The following is a 21806-nucleotide window of genomic DNA, read 5'->3' on the forward strand; positions in this document are numbered from 1 at the left end:
CAAGATGGAGACTGATGTGACTAAGTTGAGGTACAAAGTTTAAAAACACTGTACTAAATCTTATCAGAAAGATTAAAAAAATAATATTGCTCACAGGGATCATTTTTCTGCAGATTGACATCTTTTACTTTTGTTTCTTTCAGTATGTTTTGTTGATAAAGCCTCTATTTCTATACTCTTGCATTTATTTCAGAATTTGAAATATCGGTATTTTATTTAATTAAGTAATCTCTGTGTGGTTTTTGCGAACATTAAAAAAAAAAATTTGTAGCCAAGCAGGTTAAAAAAAAAGTGCTACGTAAGTCACCCGACACCTATGAACTGCTTAAACAGGTAACGGCAAACAAATATCCATGACGTGACAGCACGCGTGAGAAGGCTGAAAGTCATCTCCATATTAGGACTCATGAAACCCAACTTGTGGCTCTCCTTAATGAGCTTAAGTACAAACTCTTGGCATCACACACAGGCGAACGGTGACAGTGTCCTCCGTGAGAGTCAAGGAGACAACCTCAAATAACACAGACAGGGTGAAGAAGGTAAAGGAGAGGGGCGAATGATACGTAAGAAAAGTAGGGAATGAGAGAGTGATGGTGTCAATTGCTCCTGTTTTTTCCCCCTTCACATTAAGTGTCCTTGACATGGCTGTAATGATACTACTCTACCTCTTTGTCTGTTTTTAGCACTGCATTTATCTTAGATCTACACACAGCACATGCCGGGTGTTCATTGTAGGCACATCAGCCATTTGTTCTTAACATGATACTCACCTGAACTCCCCACTGGACTTTTGCCCTTAACCTGGAATATTATTCTGTCTCCTCATTAGCAGCACAGAGTACTAAACCTCCAGGTAAATTATCAAACTGCTAAAACCACAATCAATCTCTCACATTTAAAGATTCATTGTGCTCAAAAATGCCCTCATTCAGTCACTCGGCTCCTGTAGGATGTTGGGACACTTTGATCTCTCTCCGTCTTTCATCACTGACACAAATACCCTCACATTCTGCTGTTTATGTTGCTGATTTATTGGGATCAGAGACAGGCTCACAGGGGATATCCAGCATTGAGATTCAGGACCTTTTATTATGATCTGCTCTACAGTGTTCACACAATAGGTTTTCATATATCAAAAGAGACTAATAAAAAAAAAAAAGAATGAAATCTATAGCAGGTGTGTCTCCTCAGATTACTACTGTTTGAAATGTACTCTCATAACATCTTTGAAGAGACATGTTAATGGCAGACCTCCAAAAAATGTATAATAAAGCCAAATGTAACCTTTGGAAGGATTTTCTTGTCAGCTGACTGTGCTGTAGATCAAAGTGGTCCAAGAATGAATTCCAGCATTTAAGAGTAAAGACACAATGCCAAATATTTTAGATTTAGAACGCAAGAAGAAACACACATTAAGACTTCAGTGAATATAATATAGTCACCAGTTTGCACTTCTGCCGTTTAGCACCAGAGGGCATTACACCTGAGGGATAGCAGCATTAGAAACAAGGGAACGTTAAACAGAGACGAGACTGGCATTTCTTTCATGCACTTTTACTGTAGGAGCCCTGTAATTAAATGGAATTTCACTTCTTTTATTTAAAATTACTATGTAACTATATTTAACTACAAATACTTAAAAGGTAGGCACACTAAAATAGGGAGTAACAAGTCAGGTTTTTATAGGAAACTAAGATATATAAAAATACTATAAGTAAATTAAAATACTGTGTAAGTGTAATTTCATGGTAATTTTACAGAAAAACAAAACAATATTTCCCCCATCTTTTTTGGGAGGTCATAATATGGAGTGGAATAACCTTGGCGTTTTACATCTTTATCTTTCTTTTTCTTTTCTTTGTTTGCATCTTTTTTGAATATTCCTTATGTTGACGTGTATTGTGGATGTTCCATTATTTAAATGTCCTGTTATTGTACCAATAAAAATGTGATAAAGACTCTTCTTGCTTACAATCTTACAAGAAAACATGAATGGCACAACTTGCAGATATTTGTGACCTAATTGTGGAGCCAAGCAGTGGCGGATCTACAAAGTTTTACATAGGGGGGCAAAGGAGGGGCGAGAGGTTGAGGCAGGGTGGCACATACCTCTTCTGAAGTAGTGAAAATCCCATATATGTTAATGGAGTCAACAACATATAAACAAAAACACTTTAAAACAATTTATTGTATCATTATCTCTTCTAAGAAAACAAAGACAATTTTAGGTGGGTAATTTTAGACAATTAGTTTTTACAAGTATTTTAAAGACATAAAAGGAGGGCAAGGCTCTACAGCTTGGGGGCAGTTGCCCCACCCCCTGTATATCCGCCCCTGAAGCCAAGTCTAACCTATTTTTTTGTTTGTTTTTTTCACAATCACTGTTCAACAGTAATTTTCAAAAGAAGTGTACAGAAAATGGGAGGGTCTTCATTGTGTATAACACCTTAAAATCACGTAAGGGTTAGGTTACAGTATTATTGTTTATTTCCTGTTAAAACCTGACTTGTTTCCCACATATTCTAGTGTACCTAACTTTAAGAATTTGTAGATATGTATAATTACATTGTAACTTCTAATAAAATACATTGAAATTCTGTTCATTTATTGGGTAATTACGCCATCAGTCGTGGGTCATATTAAAAAATTTTATCTAAAGTTTTCTTACCACAAATCACAGTAATATGCAGAACTCCTTTACACGTGCTCCCCCAAAAGTCTCATTAAGCTGGGCCCAGACATTAAAATTCAGCCTCAGCTCTAACTATTGTAAAGCTTTCGTGTCTTCAAGCACATTGCACCAGGGTGAATCACCAACTCTTCACAGTGCAGATAATACAGCAGAAACAACACCCTCATTCACAGTAACACAGTGGAAATCTTTGAGGCACCGTGGTTACAGATAACCAACAAGCATACAATCATAAATTAGAAATGCATTAAGATGATACACATAAAATAGATGGGCTTTGTTCATATGTTTGTAAGTGGAATTAAATGCTTATGTGCATGGGTTTTTGTGTGTGGAGAATTCTTTTTGTTGGGAATTTGGTACAATGTCCCAGCAGCTCCACTAGAGGGCGAAAGAGAGCCAACTGAAATGTTAGGTCTCCATCGCAAAAGTACTTTCTGCTTCATAGACAGTGTCACATTGTAGCTTTTGGCATAAACATAGTGAGTGATTAAAACATCTTGTGTGTTTACAAACTTCAAGTGACTTTTTATCAGTAAAAGTGCCCCATCGTCCCTGCTGAGCTTGCTTGCATGCAAAACACCAGCATGGATGTTTTGCATGAGCTGCACAACAAAGTGAAATAAAGGAAGCAGCCAATTGTACATTTTAGATATGGAGACAGTCGCAGTCAATTTGGTGATGAAATAAAGATAATAAAAAAGACCACATAAGGCAGGGTGAGTTTGCTGTATGGATGATAGTTCCCTGAAATCAGAGCTGATGTTTTGATTGCTTTTTGGAACCATTTCTTCTCCCTTACAAACATCCAGGGTGTGTTTGTTTTGCATAGTCAAGCTAAGTTATGTTTGAGTCAGTGGATGCGAGGCACTGGGTGCAGCAGGGTCATGTGCTCTGCTCCGTTGAAAGGCAGACGCTGAGTGGAGTAGTGGTGCACCACCTCTGGGATGCTGGGGAACACGCAGCTGCTCTGATCCAGGGTGTAGCCATTTTCTTTCGTTTGGGCAACAATTATATGAACGCATCCCTGACTGGTCCTGACTCACACACACACACACACACACAGGAGAGGAAAAGAAAAACAAGATTTGACTGCGCAGCCGAACATCCAAAACTGATAACAGATGGACAAAACCAGCAGTAGTCTGTCTCTCTTCCCTGTTCAGCTTTGCACTTTAAGTGGGAATCTTAGTTTCAAATTAGTTACTGAAATATAAAATATGAATAAAAATATGTGTATCCTGTATATGAAGTGTAACTTGGATATATTTACTTATAAATCAGCTTCATCTGCTGATCATCTGCCTCCATTGCACCCTATCCCTATGCTCTTTTGTCAACATTCTCTACGTCCTCCTTCACTACATCCATGAATCCTCTGATGTGCTTCTCTTTTCCTCCTCCCTGGTAGCTCTATATTCAACATGAAGCCATTCTGCTCACATATAAAGATATAATTTTAAGCAAAAACGTAGAACAGTCTTAACAAGCTTAATTAAATTATATACTTCAAGCCCTTTAGCTTAGGATCTTACTTATTTTAATCTTGTGATACATCAATGATTCATGTGAATTAGGTAAGCAACATTTCAGCTCTCCACACAGTGTCAATGCACTTTCAGACTGCACTCACTTGAGGGCGATGGAGTACTTGCTGTTGTCCGACTCGCTGTTCCGGACCAGGAAGCTGGCCTCTTTGCAGGAGTGCAGCTGAAACTCCGCCTCCTGCCGAGTCACACAGCCATGGTACCAGCTGAGACAGAGGGTGGGAGCGAGGGAGATGTCATTTCATCTGCAACTGATTATGTGTAGGTCCTCATTTTATGCAACTCCTTGGAAATGAGCATTACTCTTACATAACACAAAAATTTATTAGTGCTCAGGAGTGAGATTTATAGCCAGAATAAGAAACAGATGCACACTGTGACCATGAAATTCCTGGAGAAACTGTTTTATGTGTCTATGAGGAACATTCCCCACTGTGAGGTACAACTCCGATTCTGCCTCACTTCATTTGTCAAGATTCACATTAATAAAATGAAACATTTACTATCCTGGTGCAACGAGTACATAAGAACCTCCTCACCTCTGTTTTTCCAGTGGCAGGGAGGGGTCCACGGAGCAGGCCTCGGTTTCAGAGCTGCTGCTGGAGGTAGAAGATGGCAGCAGGGCTGGCAGAGAGGATCTCAGAATCTTTTGGGTCCAGCTTTTCTGCCTCCGATGCTGATGCTGATGCTGGGCTGGTGGATGTTGGGGCTGTCTAGTAAGTGTAGGGTGAGGCGTCTCATCTTTGGTGGTGCGATCAGAGCTGTCAAACTGTGCTAGGGGAAGACGAGCACCACGAGAAGATAAGAATTTATGTAAAGAAACAGCTGACTGCAGTTTGAACTGGGTGCAGAAGCCTCCCGTCAATATAAAATAATAACACAGACTTTGATGCTGCTACATGATGCTTTTCAGTATGCAGTTGGTCTATGCAGTAATAAAATATAAATGTGAGGCTAGTGCTGGCTGGTTCACATTTATCTAGTTGGGTTGTAGAAACACTGTTTCTATAAAGAAACTGGTTGAAAAGTGGAACAAAGTCGACTCAGGAGTGCACAGATGCACAAATGTATGTTATTTTGGGGGGGGGGGGGGGGGGGGGGGTCTTGCTGTTGGCTTTTATTGCATGGCTATAGTATGAGAAGACATGAATAAATTCTACTGTACCTGATAGGGTTTTAACAATATGCTCCTTCTTCCACTCCCAGGGTAGCTCGTACTCAGTGGAGGGACGAGTGTCCAGCTCTGGCCGCGTGATTGCCGTCTTCTCGCTGTCGCCACCTTCCTCGTACGGGATGTCATAGATCTGTACGGGGGCAGGATGAGCTTCATCTGCTGTTGCCTCACTCCCCTCCATCACCGCACACACCTTTAGCAGGTCTTTAGATCCTCGACGTCTGATCTCTAGAAAGCAAGAGATTAAAATATAATCAGACATAAGCACCTGGACCTGGAGAGGAAGGCTGCAGTGATGCATCACCTCCAGTAGCTGAATAAGGAAGATGGCATCAGTGAATGGCAACAGCTGTGGGCTGGAGACTGAAAAAACACTCGGAGCAGTTAGCATCAAATCTCTGGACCAAAAACTACAATAAAAGGAGTTACTGCTGCCATAGCTAGTGACCATGAAGTCCACAAAAACTCATCAAGAAGGGCATAGATATTCATTCTTAATCATTTGTTATTACAACTACTAATCTGTAATTATCCTTAATCCATAAATCAATGCTAATAAGTTGCATTTGAATAGATTTTGGTCCATAACATGACTTATGATATGTTCCAGTGATTTGAATGGATTATTCAGGTTTTTTTCCCAAGTTCCTCTTTTTAATGAGTGCTTCTAATAATAATGTAACACACGTCAATGCAGTTCTGAATCTTCATTAAAGTAACCATAACTGTCACTATTCGATAATGAACCCTTATAAACATCATTTTAACAGCTATTTTATTTGATAGTCTAATTCCAGCAGTGCATTTCTCAGCAGCTGTTGGGTGCTTACATGTGCTAACTGGATAAATTAGGAATAAAAGTGCAATTTTGCACTACTGCTGTATATCAGAGCATCATTATTAGAACCCAAGTGTCTGTGAAGGTTCTCAGTCATCCAGGTCATCGTAGTCAAAGGAGCTTGCAAAGAAAAGCGTCTGGACTCTTTAAGTTGCTTGAAGACGTTTCACCTCTCATCCGAGAAGCTTAGACCTTAGAACTGAAGAAGCTTCTCAGATGAGAGGTGAAACGTCTTCAAGCAACTTAAAGAAGTCCAGACGCTTTTCTTTGCAAGCTCCTTTGATTAGAACCCAAGCAATTTATTTGGTGGTTTGTTGTTTTAAAAGTCTGATTTACTGGCAGATATTTTTATTCCCCAGATACATAAGATGAGTAGATTTCTGCAAAAGTTATCATGTTTCATTATTTATTATTCGTTATTGAGATAATATGAAAATATAGTTTAATTGTAATCTGGTTTTATTGTCAGGAAAAACTGTATTAGCTGGTTGATGTTTGTGGTGTTCGTTTCTACAGTTTAAGATGCTTCTCAGTGTTCAGTTGTAATCATAGAGAACAGAAAACTATAATAAGGCTTTACTCACAAAACTAACACATCTAATGCCTTAAAACACAGAGACATGCACTGGACAGCTGCACTTTACGTCAAGTTTACAATGCTGCCTTTTAATGTATTGTGTATATCTATTTATTGTGTGTGTGTGTGTGTGTGTGTGTGTGTGTGTGTGTGTGTGTGTGTGTGTGTGTTTTAAGCAGAGAACTACCACACAGAGATTTATTATGTGCAATAAAGAATAATTAAATCTTTGAATCGTGATATCGTCTTATTTTGTTATGTCAGTGTTAACAAGTGAAAATCTGAAGTAATTTCAATTGAGTTTTTTATTCATATGTGCCAATTCACAACAACAAACACGTTAAGGCAGCTTAAGCCATTTTCAAAAGAGTAGAAAAAGGTTATTATTGCAAAGAGTCCTGCTGCGTTTTAGAGCAAGGTTGAAAGTTATTACACTTTCATAAAATAAAACAGCGACCTTCAGGGGAAAAAACAGAAGCCGTTACATTTCACGTTAAAGAGGGCAATGCATTTAATGACTGAGACAAGTGTTTACCACTATTAATTTAGCCGGCTACATAAATCAGGGGCCATGAGAGAAGGGTGTTTACCATTTTTGCTAATCATGCTCAAATTGAGTTTAAAGCAACATCATGACTAGATGTAAAATAATTGTAAAATCTATGTAATATATTTTGTTCTAGTCACTGAGATCAGCTGCCAACTAAAGATTAATTAGGATGCTGTATACTGAGTCACAGTATTGTGCACTGCTTACTTCCTCAGTATGATTTGAGACTCTTAAACTGACTCATTCACATCATCACATCCTCAGTAGACTTCTCTGATGAAGTGTGGAAGTCGCACAGCCACTCACCAGACTAGAAGCTACTACAGCAATAAAACATTTTCTCATTCACAGCGGGCTATTGTGAGTAACTCTTTCAGTTTAAACAATGGACTGATGGAAGGAAAGGTCAGGGGAGCATGTGATTGGACGACTGGTCACCAGTCCTCCTTGACGCTGGGAAGTTTTGATTAATGGTCCGACAGCTCCATATGGGGGTTTAAACAAAACTGTGTCATAAATGCGGGGGGAGCGCACTGAGGGCAAACTTCCTTTTTAATGAATAGTACCAGGAAACAGAGGCAGGAAAGAGGAAGCAGGAACAGGAAACTACACCCATTGTCCAGATGGGGTACAGAGAGAGCGCTACGGGAGTGAGTTCATGTTCTCACTGCGCTGCCTGGAGAGACTCAAAATGGGAATGCTGTCAGTCACAGGAGGACCCTGTGGGAGTAAAGACCAGAGCATCCTGATCAAAGTCTTACCGGTTATCATTTGCTGTGCATCGTACGGCTCCATGTAGCCATCGTTCTCACCAACCCTCTCTGCCTCCCTTTGCTCTCTGGTTTTCTGAGCATCAAAAGGATCCGCATAGTCCTCAAGGATAATGACCTGGTTAAAAACACAGTGAAATCATTCTTTTTTCATGTGTAATTAGATTCTTTAAACACAAAATAAGGTTTTCAGAATAAAGTTTGACAAGGGTCAAGGAAAAACTGTAGGAAAGCCCAAGCAGTAATCTTATATAGACAAAGAAAATGCAGATGTTGTCAGCTGATGATCACAATTAAAACATTTAAGGGATGCAGGTCTATTTATAATAATCAATAATCAAGAAAGTTGGACAGGCTGAATGAACAGGACACACCAACCTGAGCAGAGGTAACAACATAATAAATTGTCTTATAGCAGGTGCTAAATATAATGTCATCCATCATCTCTAGCATGAAATACAGCTCAAACTAACAATGCTTTCATTAAAACTTGGCCTTGAAGCCATTTTCATACTTTTTTTGTCTATAAAATGTCAAAAATAGTGAAAAATAACCTTTACACTGTATCCTGTCAGAGCCTCTTTTTTTCTTTTGGGAGAACAAAAGTTTGATAGTACTCCTTTTTAATAAGAACAGATGTCAACATAAAATATTTAATACAAAGAAAAAAGTTACAACAGATCCTAAAATTTGAAGATAAGCAGAAAAAACTAAGCATTTTCCAGATGTTTTTTCTTGTGATAAAATTTAGTCTCAGCTTCCCTGAAGACACTGGGAACGAGGTATTAAATTAACTTCAGTAAACAGCGAGACAGGCTTCAGTTAGAAGAATATTTAATGTCTTGTTTTACACATTTACTGAAGTCTATTGTCTCTGCATATTTACTTAACCTCAATTATTCTGCTGCATCAATCACACGCGAGTGTCCTGTCACCTTATCAGTGACACAGAATTTCTTGTTTATTTTACAAGCCATGAGAGACAATGGCAGGCTGTAAAAACTGCCTCCCTAAAATCACTTCCAGCTGCCTTTGGAGTTTGAATAAAGGTGAAAAAACTCAGCCTGACAAGTGTAAATGAGCAAACCGACAGCTGTTAATGGGTTTAGATCAGAAGGATTCAGCAGGAAAAAGTAGTGCAGATGACAGCACAAGTATACAGACATATGAAGCCTTGATCAAGTTTTATACTCTTCCTCCCTGTGAAAAAAGGCATCATTTTTTTTCATTAAATGGGAGAACAAAAGTTTAGATGTGCAAGACTAGAACTACAAGAACTTGACTGATCAAACCCAGCAGCAACTGCAAATGTCTTTTTTTTTCTTATCATCTTTTCCCTCACTTTTCTGTGATTCTGTGGGGTTTTTTTAAACTGAGCTGGAGGGCACTTGGGTTAACGCCTGAGTGTCAAGTAACCTCTGCTTTTTATAACATGATAGCCATTACTGGAGGGAGGGGATGAATGTAGTAAGAGAGAGGGATGAGGTAGAGGGAGGAGCTGAATAAAAGGACATCACTGAGCCATATCGCATGCACGAGAGGGAGGTGAAGGCCTCACGTCTGACCACAGCTTTGTTTTCAAGGTGGGGAAGATGGGCGTATGGGCGAGGGGTGGAGAGGAAGAGAAAGAGAGAGAGGCGGAAAGAGAGGAGGAGGAGGAGAGGACACAATGGGAAGCAGAGACAAAGGGGGATGGGAGAAAACAAAACAATAATATCAATTTTCAGAGCCGACTCAAATCTGTTGGCCGACTTTGTTGCCAACAGATTTGATGACTTTCAGTGTAGAGTTTGCTTACGAGGTGCAAACAGATGGTTTAGATCCACTGCTGCTACATCTGTGTCAGTTAAAGTTATTCCACAACTGCTTGAAAAGTTTGTATAACTCAGAATATAATAAGATTTTATTATACTAGTATAATTAGGCTGAATAAAGTACAGAAACAAACAAACACCGCAAGCAGATGTTATTTTTTCAGATTATTGTGGATCACTGGTGTAATGTATCAGTTAAGTTGGAACTAATTCTTATAATTTATTGTTTAATATAATAAAAATAAATGCTCTTAAAGCCCATTAGAGGTCTGTGTGCAATCTTAATCTGAAAAGCAACGAAATGAATTAATGACATAATGAAATACTATACTCTGGATACAATTATTAAGTATTTAATAGCTTTTAGTGGCCTATTTAATTTTCCATCTAAATGAACCAACAGCTGCTGCACCCTGAAAATATAATGGGGGGGGGGGGGGGGGGGGGGGGCTCTTTTAATTAGCTAGTCTTCACTCTTTTCCAATTATTTTCAAACTACACAACAACACGATTTAAATCAGATGGGGTTTTTTAAAGATCCATATCCCAGAAGCAATATTTATCTGATAGGGCAGCTTACAGGGAGGGTTAAACCTTCTAAATCTGAAAGGGGAACTTACGGTTTCTGTTTTGCACTGGGCTGCTTTCTCCGCCTCAGGTGCCACTGCGCTGGTGATGGTACCGCTGTTGAAGCTGGGACTCTTGTCCTGCTTGTCCACTCTGATCAGCCGACTGATGTATGCGTTGGCAGACGGAGAGCTCTTAATGGATCTGGGCTGCTCATCAAACACCGGCTCTGCTTTGGAGTTCTTGCGACTTTTCCCAGACAGGAGGTTGTCCCACACTTTCCCATCTTTCGGAGAGCTCACGCCGTTTCTACTCAACTCTATAGCCGAGTTTTTTCGGTTTCTTCCGGACAGGAGAGACCCGACTCCTCCACCTACTCCTCCTCCTCCGCCTGTGCTATCCGCGGAGGAGTTTTTGCGATGGCCCGTTTTGGAGGCCGGCGCTTTGGTACCGATGCTCGCCATCAGACCTGCTTTATTGGCTCTCGGCTGCGTGCCTGATTCGGAGACTGAGCGGATCCTGTCGGTACCATTCTTCAGGTTCATGGGGAACTCTTTGAACCACTTTGCCATTGTAACTCGGATGGAAACCTCCAAACCTCTCTGCCTGTTCCGGCACTTTGTATCTCCATACACCAGGGCCCGAGAGACGCACCTTTAGAAATCACAGCCTTTCTAACAAAAGACTTCCGCTGCTTTATTCTAGGATACAGTCTGTGTCGACTGGATCTCCTCACCTCAGTTTAAAGCATGTCACAAAAGCGTGTAAGCGAATAGATCTCTTCTTAAATCTTCAATTTCGAATAAAAAAAAGTTTCTCCTGCCTGTTTGGCAGACAGTAACAAATACCTCAATTTTATCCCATCTGTGATCTCTTAAAACTGTTCCCTTTTCTACTCTGAGGAAAAGTTTATTCCCTTTGAATGAAGAGATGTCTCTGGAGAGGGATGATCCGAAAGAATGTCAGGGTTTTCTTGATTCTGATTTGTGGTCCCATTCCCAGGGTGGCTTTTCTGAGTTTAAAAACTGTCCACTGTTTCACTGACCCTCCTGGATGTGCCTGGAGTGTGGAAAGGAGGGGGTATCTGAGGTCTAGAAGGGGGAGCCAGGACATGGTAGGCGGTGATAAGCCTTTAATTGTAGACAGCGTGGAAGAATATCCATTTTAGGAATTTAGAGAGTCATGTGTCCAGGTAGCCGAACAAGGAGACTGACACTTCAATTATTCTTTATAGATCTTATTTTAAAGGCCTCTATTTTAATATGGAAATGAAGCAACAGAAGCATAAATGCTTCATAAAATTGTGTTTTTATTATAGATTCTACATTTCACAGTGCAGAGTGACACTTCCATTTATACATTTTCTTTTCATGACGAATTTTCATAAAACTGACAGATGCAGTTGAATATTATATTTAGGTCATTATTAACATTTAATCTTAATAAAAAAAATAAGAATTATATACATAAACATTGACAAACAAGAACTGAATTCAACCATGTGATTTTTTAACTGTTTTTCATTATTATTTACACAAAGTAAACACCGCAGGGTTAATTCCTCATCCTAAGTACTCCACAAAACGATCCCTGTGACAGATGTATATTTTTTATTTTAAATATTTGAGCTGGCCCTTGCTTTTTTTTAACCTAGTTAAGGTTACAGTTATTGTGCAGATGTGACCTCGGGTAAATCGTAAAATATTATTCGTATAACTTCTGTGGCAAATAAACTGGATTTGTGTTGGTTTTCTATGCGGTTCCCCACTTAGTAGGTCCTGTACAGAACTGTATAATGGCTTTTGTGTTCAAAGTATCCGTATTTTTTATACAATATTGGTGAATGATCATCAATATGCCACTTAATAACGTACTTAATTAACAACTTCTACTTAAGATGTGCATCACTACTTTAACTGTACAGGGTATCGTTGAAAAATGGTCCGTTCTAGGCCGCTTCACCTACGTCAATCAAAGGTGTGTACATATTCTATAGATTCAAATAATAAGGATATCGAGGATAATAGTGATAATTCTTCTGATACAACATCTTAAACTCTCATGTGTTATGCAATACAAGTGGTCTTTTAAGAGAAATTCTTATACGTACGCTTTATAGTTTTTACGGATACCTTTCGACACCCCCATATTGGTTTTGAGATAGAACCTTCCACGGTGCGCGATACTCTCGCTTTATCCCTCTTTGTCCGGTTGCGATAGAAGGCCATGATAATTATGGCAAAATTTGCGTTTTTGAATGAATTATAGTTGAATGGTGAAACCGACAAGCATACACCGTGTGACGACTGGTTTGCTGGCAATGACACACCAGAGATTTTCAATTTAAAGGACAGCAGAGCGAGCAACGGAGAAAGGGTACAGTTTGCTTCCAAGACAGTCTGCAAGATGGCTATTAGTAGCATGCTAACGTTAGCTAGTAAGCTAATGTTAGCAAAGTAAACAACAGCTTTTTTTTTCAAAAACATGACCGATTTCTTTAAGTCATAAATGCTTTGATGAGTGAAATTGAGTGCATATGTTCACACTTGGATGTAGAAAGCTGAACCACGCTCTCGGATTTTTTGTCGCTACTAGCTAGCCACACTGAGTAACGTGGCTAGCTAGTTAGCCAAGGTAGTAACTAGCTTGCGTTAGCTAGCTGGTCATAGCGACACATCTGTAAGTGATCATTGAGAGAGAGGGAGGGGGTTGCTCTGTAACTTGCTGCTTGTACTGGCAGGCAGAGCCAGGTATCAAGCAACCAGTTTCACTCAGCTAGTAGAAACTGGCTTGCAAAAAAAACGTGAACGTGCTCAGTCTTAAGTGACGGTGATTTGGTGACCAAAAACCCGGCGTGACAGACACCGTGGCCAAAGATTTGCAGCTGGAAAGGAGTTTGCAGACCTGGGCCAGCTTATCTAGTTACCACTAAGTGCCAGTTTATGTTGTGATGATATTAATGGTAGCGTTACTGACATGACCTGAAGGCAGAATCCACCTAGTCGCCCTATAGCTTTCAAGACGTCGTCATTTTTAACTTTTTTTTCTTGCATATGAACGGTGATTTGCCACTTCACCGACAGTCATATTAGCCAATGGCTGCCGACTCGGGGAGACTACAGGCGGGACAAGGAAAACGAAGCAGAGGTAGGAATTAATTTCACCCATCTCCAAATCAGATCGGAATCATCCATTACTGCGCTGCAATGGGCTGCACTGGTGCTGTTAGCAAATCCCTTCTCGCCTCCCCCATATGTAAACTTCACGACTGTCTCCGGTGGTGGCTGTTTCTCACAGAGTGGATCTGTGAACGGGGTTCATGTCTATCTTGCTATCAATGTACCTTCAATTCCGTTTCCTCGTTCTCATGTCTTCGTCTTTTCCTGTCTCCCTCATTGACCTTACCTCTTCTGCCTCTGTTTGCGGCCTCTCTCCCTCTTGCCTGGGTCATTTGGTCTGCCTGGGTCATTTGCGATTCAAGGCTTCATAACCTTGGTGATGATAACGCCTGGATGTTTAGCATCTTGTCCTCATGCCAGTCTATGTCCCATCATTGAATCCATCTCAACTGTTGGACTTGACAAAGAGGCCCTAGGTCTAAAGCTGCTCCAATCTGTCACTAAGGGGTATTGGCCAATCCAAATGTGATGCTGCTACAGTATGGTGGTGAACCAAAAGCATGAGACATGGATGCTGTGTTTGTTGTAACTTATGGTGTTTCCATCTTTCCACCCCTCCCTTTCATGTTTTTCTTTTTCAGCTTCACAGATGAAGAGCCCGGAGAAGAAAAAGGCAAGGAAATCCACGGCTCAGGTAAAAACTGTTAAAAGTTGATTCTGTTCATCTGGACGTAACTTTTTGAGTGGGAGAAACGTTTTGTTACTCGTTCAAGTGACAGGTTTCCCCAACCTAGACGGTTATTGGCGATCTGCAGTGTTGTGAAAAATTGTTTCCTGTGTTCCTGATTTTTTTATTTTATTTATTTTGCATATTTGCCATATGCAAATTTTTTTTAGATAATTAAACAAATTTTAATATTTGACAGATATAACCCAACTAAATTTAAAATGCTGTTTTTAAGAGATGATTTCTTTTCTTAGGAGAACAAAGCTAGCCGAAGTCTGCTGGAATTGTATTAAAAACAAACAAAGAAACAAAAACTAATTCTAAATCATTATTTAAATGTCATTAACCGCATATTTTGGAAAGTAGAGTTCAGTTTCTCTAGCAACACCCAAGCCTGATTACTGCCAAACCTGTTGAATCAAGAAATCACTCAAATATTGAGTGCCTGATTCTAAAATCAAGTAGGCCAAAAGAAAAGTCCATGATCTAAAGAAATAGCTGAGAAACAAAGTCTGTGACATCTATCAGCCTGTTCCAGTGAAACACGGTGACAGCCATTATCCACTAATGAAGAAAACTTTGAACGAGGGGACCCTTCCCAGAAGTGAGCAGCCTACCAAAATTACTTCAAGAACACATCGATGACTCATCCGGGACCTCAGTCACAAAAGAACCCAGAACACCATCTAAAGAACTACAGGTCTCACTTGTCTTAGTTAAGGTCAGAGTTCATGATTCAACAATAAGAAAGACACTGGGCAAAACAGTACCCATGGGAAAGGAGAAAACCACTGCAGACCACAAAGGCTTATCTCACATTTACCAAAAAACATCACCAAAGACTTTTGCAAAGGTATTCTGTGGTCTGATGAAAGAAACTGTTTTGGAAGGTTTGAGTCCTGTTACATCTGATGTAAAGCTAACACAGCATTTCATTAAAAAAAAAACATTGTACCAGCAGGAAAACATGGTGGTAGTAGTGTGACGATCTGGGGTTGCTTTGCTGCTTGAGGACCTGGAGAAGCTGGCATAATTTAGGGAACCACAAAATACGAATGCCCTGAAACTCAAGCTCACTTTGGTTACGCAGCAGGAAAATGACCCAAAACACAGCAGCAAGTCCACCTCTTGCTGTTGTGCATGGTCAAAAACAGGTTTTGCAGTGGCCTAGTCAAAGTCTGTACTTGAATCTGAGTTATTTTAGCATGACCTTAAACAGGTTGTTTATGTTCAAAAACCTTGCCTTGTGTGTTACTGAATTAAAACAATTCTGCAAATAAGAGTGGGCCAAAATTCCTTCACATGTGATGTGAAAAACTCAATACCAGTTATCGCAAACACTTAATGGTGATAACTTAAAAAAAACAAAATGCTCTTTTGTTTTTTTTGTTTTTTACAAAGATAACATGTTACAAAGATAACATGAGTTATCTTTGTATAATATTAAAACTTGTATGATTTAAAACATTTAAATGTGAAAAATATGCAAAAAATAAATCTGGAAGGGAACAAATACTTTTTCACAAAACTATATTTACATTGCTACAATAAAGAGAATGTTCTCAGTAAACAGGTTGACCTAAACATTTAATAGACTAAGAATTTAAATAATTGGTCTCATATAAGCAGCAAAAAAAGAAAGAATGCATTGTGTATTTTGTTCTCTGTTTCAGGCTGCGGGTTTCTCCCACCTCACTGAGTTTGCACCCCCTCCTACCCCCATGGTGGACCATCTGGTCGCCTCCAACCCGTTTGACGATGACTTTGCATCCCCATCCAGACCTGGTGGGGCAGGTGGACCAGGTGGTGCTCCATTTCTTCCCAGCCCAGGTGCCGGCGGAGGAGGTGGGTATGGAGGTGGAAGCAGAATGACTGGAGGTATGAACTTCATGGGAGGACCAGGAGGACCGGGCGGTGGCCAGCCTGGACGGAGGCCCCCATTCGGCCCTCCGTCTAATGCTGGACCCCACAACCAGCTAGGTTTTGGAATGCCTGGCTTTGGAGGTGGTGGGGGTGGAGGCGGTGGAGGTGGAGGCGGAGCGGGTGGCTTCCCTCCTGGTGGCCCCTCTCAGTTCAATATGCCACCCAGCTTTAGTCCACCTATGCATCCAGGGCCAGGATTCAATCCCATGTTGTCCCCAGGAGGTATGGGAGGACCTGGAGGAGGGGGGCCACCACACCCGCGATTTGGGATGCCTCCACAGCAGCACGGACAGGGTGGGCACCCATTTAACAGCCCTCCGTTACCTGGTGGTGGAGGCCCAAGGGGGCCCTTGCCTCCCATGGGAGGAGGTTTGGGTCCAGGGATGAACATGATGGGAGGCATGAGTGGTGGCCCGGGTGGCAATATGGTGGGAGGCTTGCCAGGAATGCCCCCTCAAGGACAGTTCCCGCCTTCACAGGATGGCCCTTACCCTGGCCCCAGCCCACCGGGGCCAGGCAACGAGGATGGAAAGAGCTTCGGTGGAGGTGGTGCACCACCTGGGCCTCAGCAGCAGCAACAACAACAGCAACAACAGCAGCAGCTTAACATGAATCCAAATGGCCCTCCTCCTAATAATACAACACCTGGGCCGCCTCCAAATTCTGGCCCACCTCAGCCTGGGGGTGGCTTCCCTGGCCACTCTGATGTCCAGCAGCCCAATGCCAGTACGCCTGTTCAGCCTCCGTCAGCACCACCACAGCCTAACCCCAACTCTTCTCCCACTGGTCCCTTGAATGGATCAGGTCAGCCCCAGCATCCAACACCAAGTCAGCTACAGCCCCCTAGCAATACAAACACCCCTAACTCTAACAACTCTACCCAGCAGCAGCAACAGTCAACCCCACCTAACTCTGCACCAGGCTCCACCCCTTACAACCAACAGAACAGCACTACTGGTACTGGGGGTCCCATGTCAAATACAGCCACCAATTCAGGTCAGAACAACATGACCAACAACAATGGCGGTAACACTCCCGGCAGCAACCCAAATCCCCCCTCTAATTCTACATCAACTCCAAACACCCAGTCTCCCCTGCCTTCTGGCCCTGCTGCCCCCTCAACCGGGCCCGGCTCTGGCCCTGGAAAACTCGGCAGCTCTGGGATGATTTTCCCTTGCGGTCATTGCATGGCAGAAGTGCACGACGACCAAGACGCCATCCTTTGCGAGGCGTCGTGCCAGCGCTGGTTCCACCGCGACTGCACAGGCCTGACGGAACCAGCATATGGGCTGCTGACTCGAGAGAGCGCTGCTGTTTGGGCTTGTGACTTCTGCATCAAGACCAAGGACATCCAGGCAGTGTTTGTGCGCCAAGGATTAGGCCAGCTGGTGGCAGCCAATGAGAGCTGAGGAGTAGAAAAGAGAGAGCAGCACTGATTTGGGGCGCCTACAGACAAATAGAGAGACTGATCTAACTGAATGACCTGTGTGTGTCTTGTCAGCTACTTGCCCAGCTTTCTCTTGACTATCCCTTTACTTGTTCACTACACAGAGAAACGCGCTCATCGACTTTCATGCTTATATATAGCACTTTGAGTGACTCTCGGCAAATTATTTTTTTCTCCTCTGCCCCACCTCCCCACCCCCTTCCTTCTTACAGGAGTCAAAACATGATGAATGTTAAAACTACACAGTCCTTCAGATCTCTAGCCTGCCAACCAGCAAAGCACTGACACCAACACACTACCTCACACAGTTTGTGACTGACTGGCACGGAAGCTCCCACTCTGACTGTGATTTACTCGATACACTCATGTGTCATATTGGTGATGACTTAAACAGACACACTTTAGGTGGGGAAGGCGAAGTTAAAATATTCCCACAACTGTGTACGGTGAGGCTAAATGAATAGAGGATACGTTATTTGACTCTCATCTTACTAAAACGCTTGAGTCTAGTACTGTCCTATCACATGTTAGCCTTTTTTCTTCTTCTTTTGTTTTACTGCAAGAAAGTGAATGAAAAAGGAGAAAAACATCACTATATTGCAGTGTAAAAACCTCAGCATCATGTGTATTGTGAAATCTTAAGTGTCAGCTGGGGTACGAATTTTTTTTAACAGTTCCTGCGCATCCACACACACACACACTCTTTGGCTCTTACTTCTTGTATCATTTTATACCCAGTGCTGAATAATCCAAAGGAGACTCGGACGGAGATTTCATCCGCACTTCACAGAGGATCATGCTGTCGAAATAGTTGTAAATATTAGGACAAAACATTTGTCTGGATCTTCCATCAGCTGTGAACATGTCGCAGACTCTGCCAATGATCAAAATAATGAGTTGAAGTCGTGCGTCTCGGTGATATGACGTTTTGTTTTTATACAGTGCGTTTGAGTCGGCTGTTTTATTTTTATCTCTGCAGTACATCATAAATTGTGAAATCAGTGCTTTTGGGTGGTGTTGGCATAGCAAGTAGTGACATCATGTCATATCAGATGTGCATAGTCCTTTTTCAAAAAAAAAAAAAAAAAAGAAAAAAAAAATCAAGATGGGCGAGGGGGGTGCATGTGAGCCAATGCAGTAAGTGTCTGATTTGTTGATGTTTATATTCTGGTTTCTGAGCTGCAGGAGACCTTAAAGTAGACCAAATAACAAAAGAACGAAGAAAAAAAATACCCATTTTTCACTTTTCTGGAGCAGTATAAGATGTTTCTCTTTCTTCTCGCTTTCCTTAATTTTCTTTAATCAATGTCCAAGTTGCCTTTCTTTTCTTGCTCTCAGCTGTTCCCTTTTATTTTGTACTGGTATTCGTGCTGTGCTCTTGTTCTGCTCTGGTGCCTCCTGGTGGAACCTGGAGGAACCAGAGAGTCCTATACCCGGTGGGGAACAGAAAGGTACTGAACTCTTGAAGTAAAGACAGATTTTTTGTACTTGTCCATGTCTGTTTTTATTCCCATTTTTAACTTTTATCTGCTAATCATTCTATTAAAATGATTAGAAAACGCAACAATGTTGTTTGCTGTAAATGCCGAGTTAACGGTGCTTCTTTAATATTTGTGTGGCTTTATTAATGGTTTGTTCAGCTGGGATTATTACATTATTTTGTTAAGCCTTTATTAATGGATGAATAACTGATTCGTAATACTATTGTGACTCAAAAAACACTTTTAATGTCTAATTTACTAATTTGCAAGTATTCTGAAAAATAGCAATAATGAAATCAGATTCCTTAAAATATTTTTCTCCTTTTAATTAGTTCAAGTTAGAACCAATTACTACATTCATAAAAAGGGAAATGTTTAAAGCAAATTATCTTAATATTTGAAATAATTAGCTTTATACAGTTTTCATAGGACTGTGTAGTCCCCTGAAAAACTGTACTACATTTGGCAGCATTAATTAAATAACATCATTCTTTTCTTTTTCAGCCATTCTGTTGTAGATTTGCTGGTGTGCCCAGTTTAGGTTGAACACATTTGGCTGTAGAATATTTTGGTATACAGAAGGGTACTCTGTGGCTGCAAAGCAAGCCCAAAACATCACACCTCCAGCACTATGCTTGACAGTTGGTAGGAGGTAGTTGTGCTGATATGCTGTGAATTATGGCCAAACATCTACTTTAAACTCATCTGTCCAAAGGACATTGTTCCACAAGTCTTGCAGTCTGTTCCGATCCATCTTTGCAAACCTAAGTTGTGTTGCTTTTTGCCTTTCTTCTGGCAACCCTTCCAAAAAAATTCATAGTTGTTCAGTCTTTTTTTTTTTTTTTTTTTAATTGTACTATTATGTCATTTAACATTCTAACCGAGGCCCTGGGGTTTTTATTGTCCTGGATTTCTTGGTCTGACCATGGGTTAAATTTGCTGGCACATCCGCTCGTGGGAAGACTGGCAGCTGTCCTGAATGTTTTGCACTTGTGAACAGAGGTGTGGACTCGAGTCACATGACTTGGACTCGAGTCAGACTCGAGTCATTAATTTTATGACTTTAGACTTGACTTGAAAAAATGTTGTAAGACTTGTGACTTGACTTGGACTTTTACACCAATGACTTGGGACTTGAATTGGACTTGAACCGGTTTACTTGAAAAGACTTGATATTTTACCCCAAATATAAAATTTAACATGCATATTATATAGAGATTGAAAATGTGACGTCATTCACGGGTAGAACCGCAAAGGATTCTGGGAACTCGTGGCAAGCGGTACTAGCGCACGCAGGCTTTCAATTAAAATCAGTTATACAGCGATAAAAAGAAACACAAAAATGTCAAGAAGCCGTTGTATTATTAACTGCAATAGCCGGTCACATGACAGCCACGGGAAGCCGACGAGTAAAGAGATCGGTTGTTATCGGATTACGTCGTTGAAGAGAAATTGTTCGAGCCGTGTTTCCGAAGTAACAAAGACGCAACGGATGGTCTGGATTGCAGCCATTCAAAGATCAAATATAACGTCCCAGAACACTCCAGCTCACAGGTTAGTCTGCTCCAAGCATTTACACGAAGGTCAGTGTCTTTTAGTACTTAATACGTCATTTTCATAACATAATTGGTGATATAGGTTACAAGCAAGTCTGGCACTGAACAGAAATTGTCGCGCTATGCTCCTTTGTTTATTGTGCATAAATAGTGAATTGTCCTGACACAATATTGCGTTTCGCTTCTGTTATTATGGTACATTGACAAAAACATATACTTTTATTCACAGGATAAAACAGGTTTTTTGTATCACTAATTGCCCAGTACGATTACAGCATACAATATTGTTGTCACTGCTACATTTCTGTAACTCGTACCAGAAATTATTTCCACTACTAATTAATTACCCTTGAGCTCAAAGGTCCTATTAATAAACGGTTAACGAATGTGTATTTATGACGACGATTTGTGAGACTGGTAAACTTATGATACGTACGATGGTCTTTCGTTCTACACGGTGCATTTCAAGGTCCTGCACCCATCCGTCGGTAAACTGTACCTGGGCTTGTTGCAGTGACCGGAAGTTACTAAACTTCATGAGTGTGTGCACTCACTCCAAGAACCGTATGATTATAAATATGCATATAAATATGCTACGATGAGATAGCTGACTTCATCTAACTAGCAAATGTTGTCCAGGCTACGTTGGTGATTCAGTTTTTTTTAATATGTATGATATTTTTGTCATGCGATTTTAAAGCCGGTCCTACAACCGCATCCAAGAATAACATGCAGCTTATCTCAGAACTGTCGGTGAAAATTATTCTTGGAGCTAGGTTTAATTGAGCTGCATTTTAAAGAGGTGCAATTTCACAATTTGTGTATATTTTCTAAGTTCACTATTTTGTCATGTGTTGAGAAAAACACAGATTAAAAAATTACATGGTCTAATATTTACATTTAGCATAACTGCAACATTATTTTTTCGTTGTTTTTTTTTTAAAGACTCGAAAGGACTTGAAATTCAAAATTTCAGACTTGTGACTTGACTCGGACTTTTACACCAGTGACTTGAGACTCGACT

At 40.8% G+C, this 21806-nt stretch overlaps 2 protein-coding genes across 4 annotated transcripts; one reads left to right on the plus strand and one right to left on the minus strand.

Annotated features, from left to right (window-relative positions):
- Window positions 1–2170: 2170 nt before the first annotated feature.
- LOC146682962 (SH2 domain-containing adapter protein E-like) lies at window positions 2171–11575 on the minus strand. Its single transcript, XM_085445870.1, has 6 exons — window positions 10583–11575; window positions 8140–8266; window positions 5405–5641; window positions 4779–5013; window positions 4326–4445; window positions 2171–3729 (listed from the first exon to the last, which is right to left on the minus strand). Exons 1-6 carry the CDS (start codon window positions 11099–11101, stop codon window positions 3546–3548), a joined length of 1422 nt encoding a protein of 473 aa, XP_085301996.1. The 5' UTR covers window positions 11102–11575; the 3' UTR covers window positions 2171–3545.
- A 1119-nt stretch (window positions 11576–12694) lies between these two features.
- On the plus strand, window positions 12695–19232 carry pygo2 (pygopus homolog 2 (Drosophila)). 3 transcript variants are annotated; one of them, XM_085446302.1, is made up of 4 exons: window positions 12695–12905; window positions 13613–13676; window positions 14290–14342; window positions 16049–19232. In XM_085446302.1, exons 2-4 carry the CDS (start codon window positions 13625–13627, stop codon window positions 17705–17707), a joined length of 1764 nt encoding a protein of 587 aa, XP_085302428.1. In that variant the 5' UTR covers window positions 12695–12905; window positions 13613–13624; the 3' UTR covers window positions 17708–19232. The 3 variants fall into 3 exon arrangements, with proteins under 3 accessions (XP_085302428.1, XP_085302429.1, XP_085302427.1); XM_085446303.1 differs by lacking the exon at window positions 13613–13676; XM_085446301.1 differs by lacking the exon at window positions 12695–12905 and having other exon boundaries at window positions 12912–13676.
- Window positions 19233–21806: the final 2574 nt, after the last annotated feature.

This window comes from Copadichromis virginalis, linkage group LG22 (genome assembly GCF_057382275.1).
Source record: "Copadichromis virginalis isolate Kocher_CV1m ecotype Utaka linkage group LG22, C_Virginalis_male_GT1.1, whole genome shotgun sequence".
Classification (NCBI taxonomy): Eukaryota; Metazoa; Chordata; class Actinopteri; order Cichliformes; family Cichlidae; genus Copadichromis; species Copadichromis virginalis.

What these genes read in the sequence shown, in the direction of transcription:
- LOC146682962 (XM_085445870.1), bottom strand. Translation starts at nt 11,101, where the DNA reads ATGGCAAAGTGGTTCAAAGAGTTCCCCATGAACCTGAAGAATGGTACC. An exon ending in TGCACAGCAAATGATAACCG is followed by an intron (nt 5,642 to 8,139) that starts GTAAGACTTTGA and finishes CTTGCTTTCTAG; the next exon opens with AGATCAGACGTCGAGGATCT. An exon ending in CTGCCACTGGAAAAACAGAG is followed by an intron (nt 4,446 to 4,778) that starts GTGAGGAGGTTC and finishes CCTCTGTCTCAG; the next exon opens with CTGGTACCATGGCTGTGTGA.
- pygo2 (XM_085446302.1), top strand. Translation starts at nt 13,625, where the DNA reads ATGGCTGCCGACTCGGGGAGACTACAGGCGGGACAAGGAAAACGAAGC. An exon ending in ACAAGGAAAACGAAGCAGAG is followed by an intron (nt 13,677 to 14,289) that starts GTAGGAATTAAT and finishes TTTCTTTTTCAG; the next exon opens with CTTCACAGATGAAGAGCCCG. An exon ending in CAAGGAAATCCACGGCTCAG is followed by an intron (nt 14,343 to 16,048) that starts GTAAAAACTGTT and finishes TCTCTGTTTCAG; the next exon opens with GCTGCGGGTTTCTCCCACCT.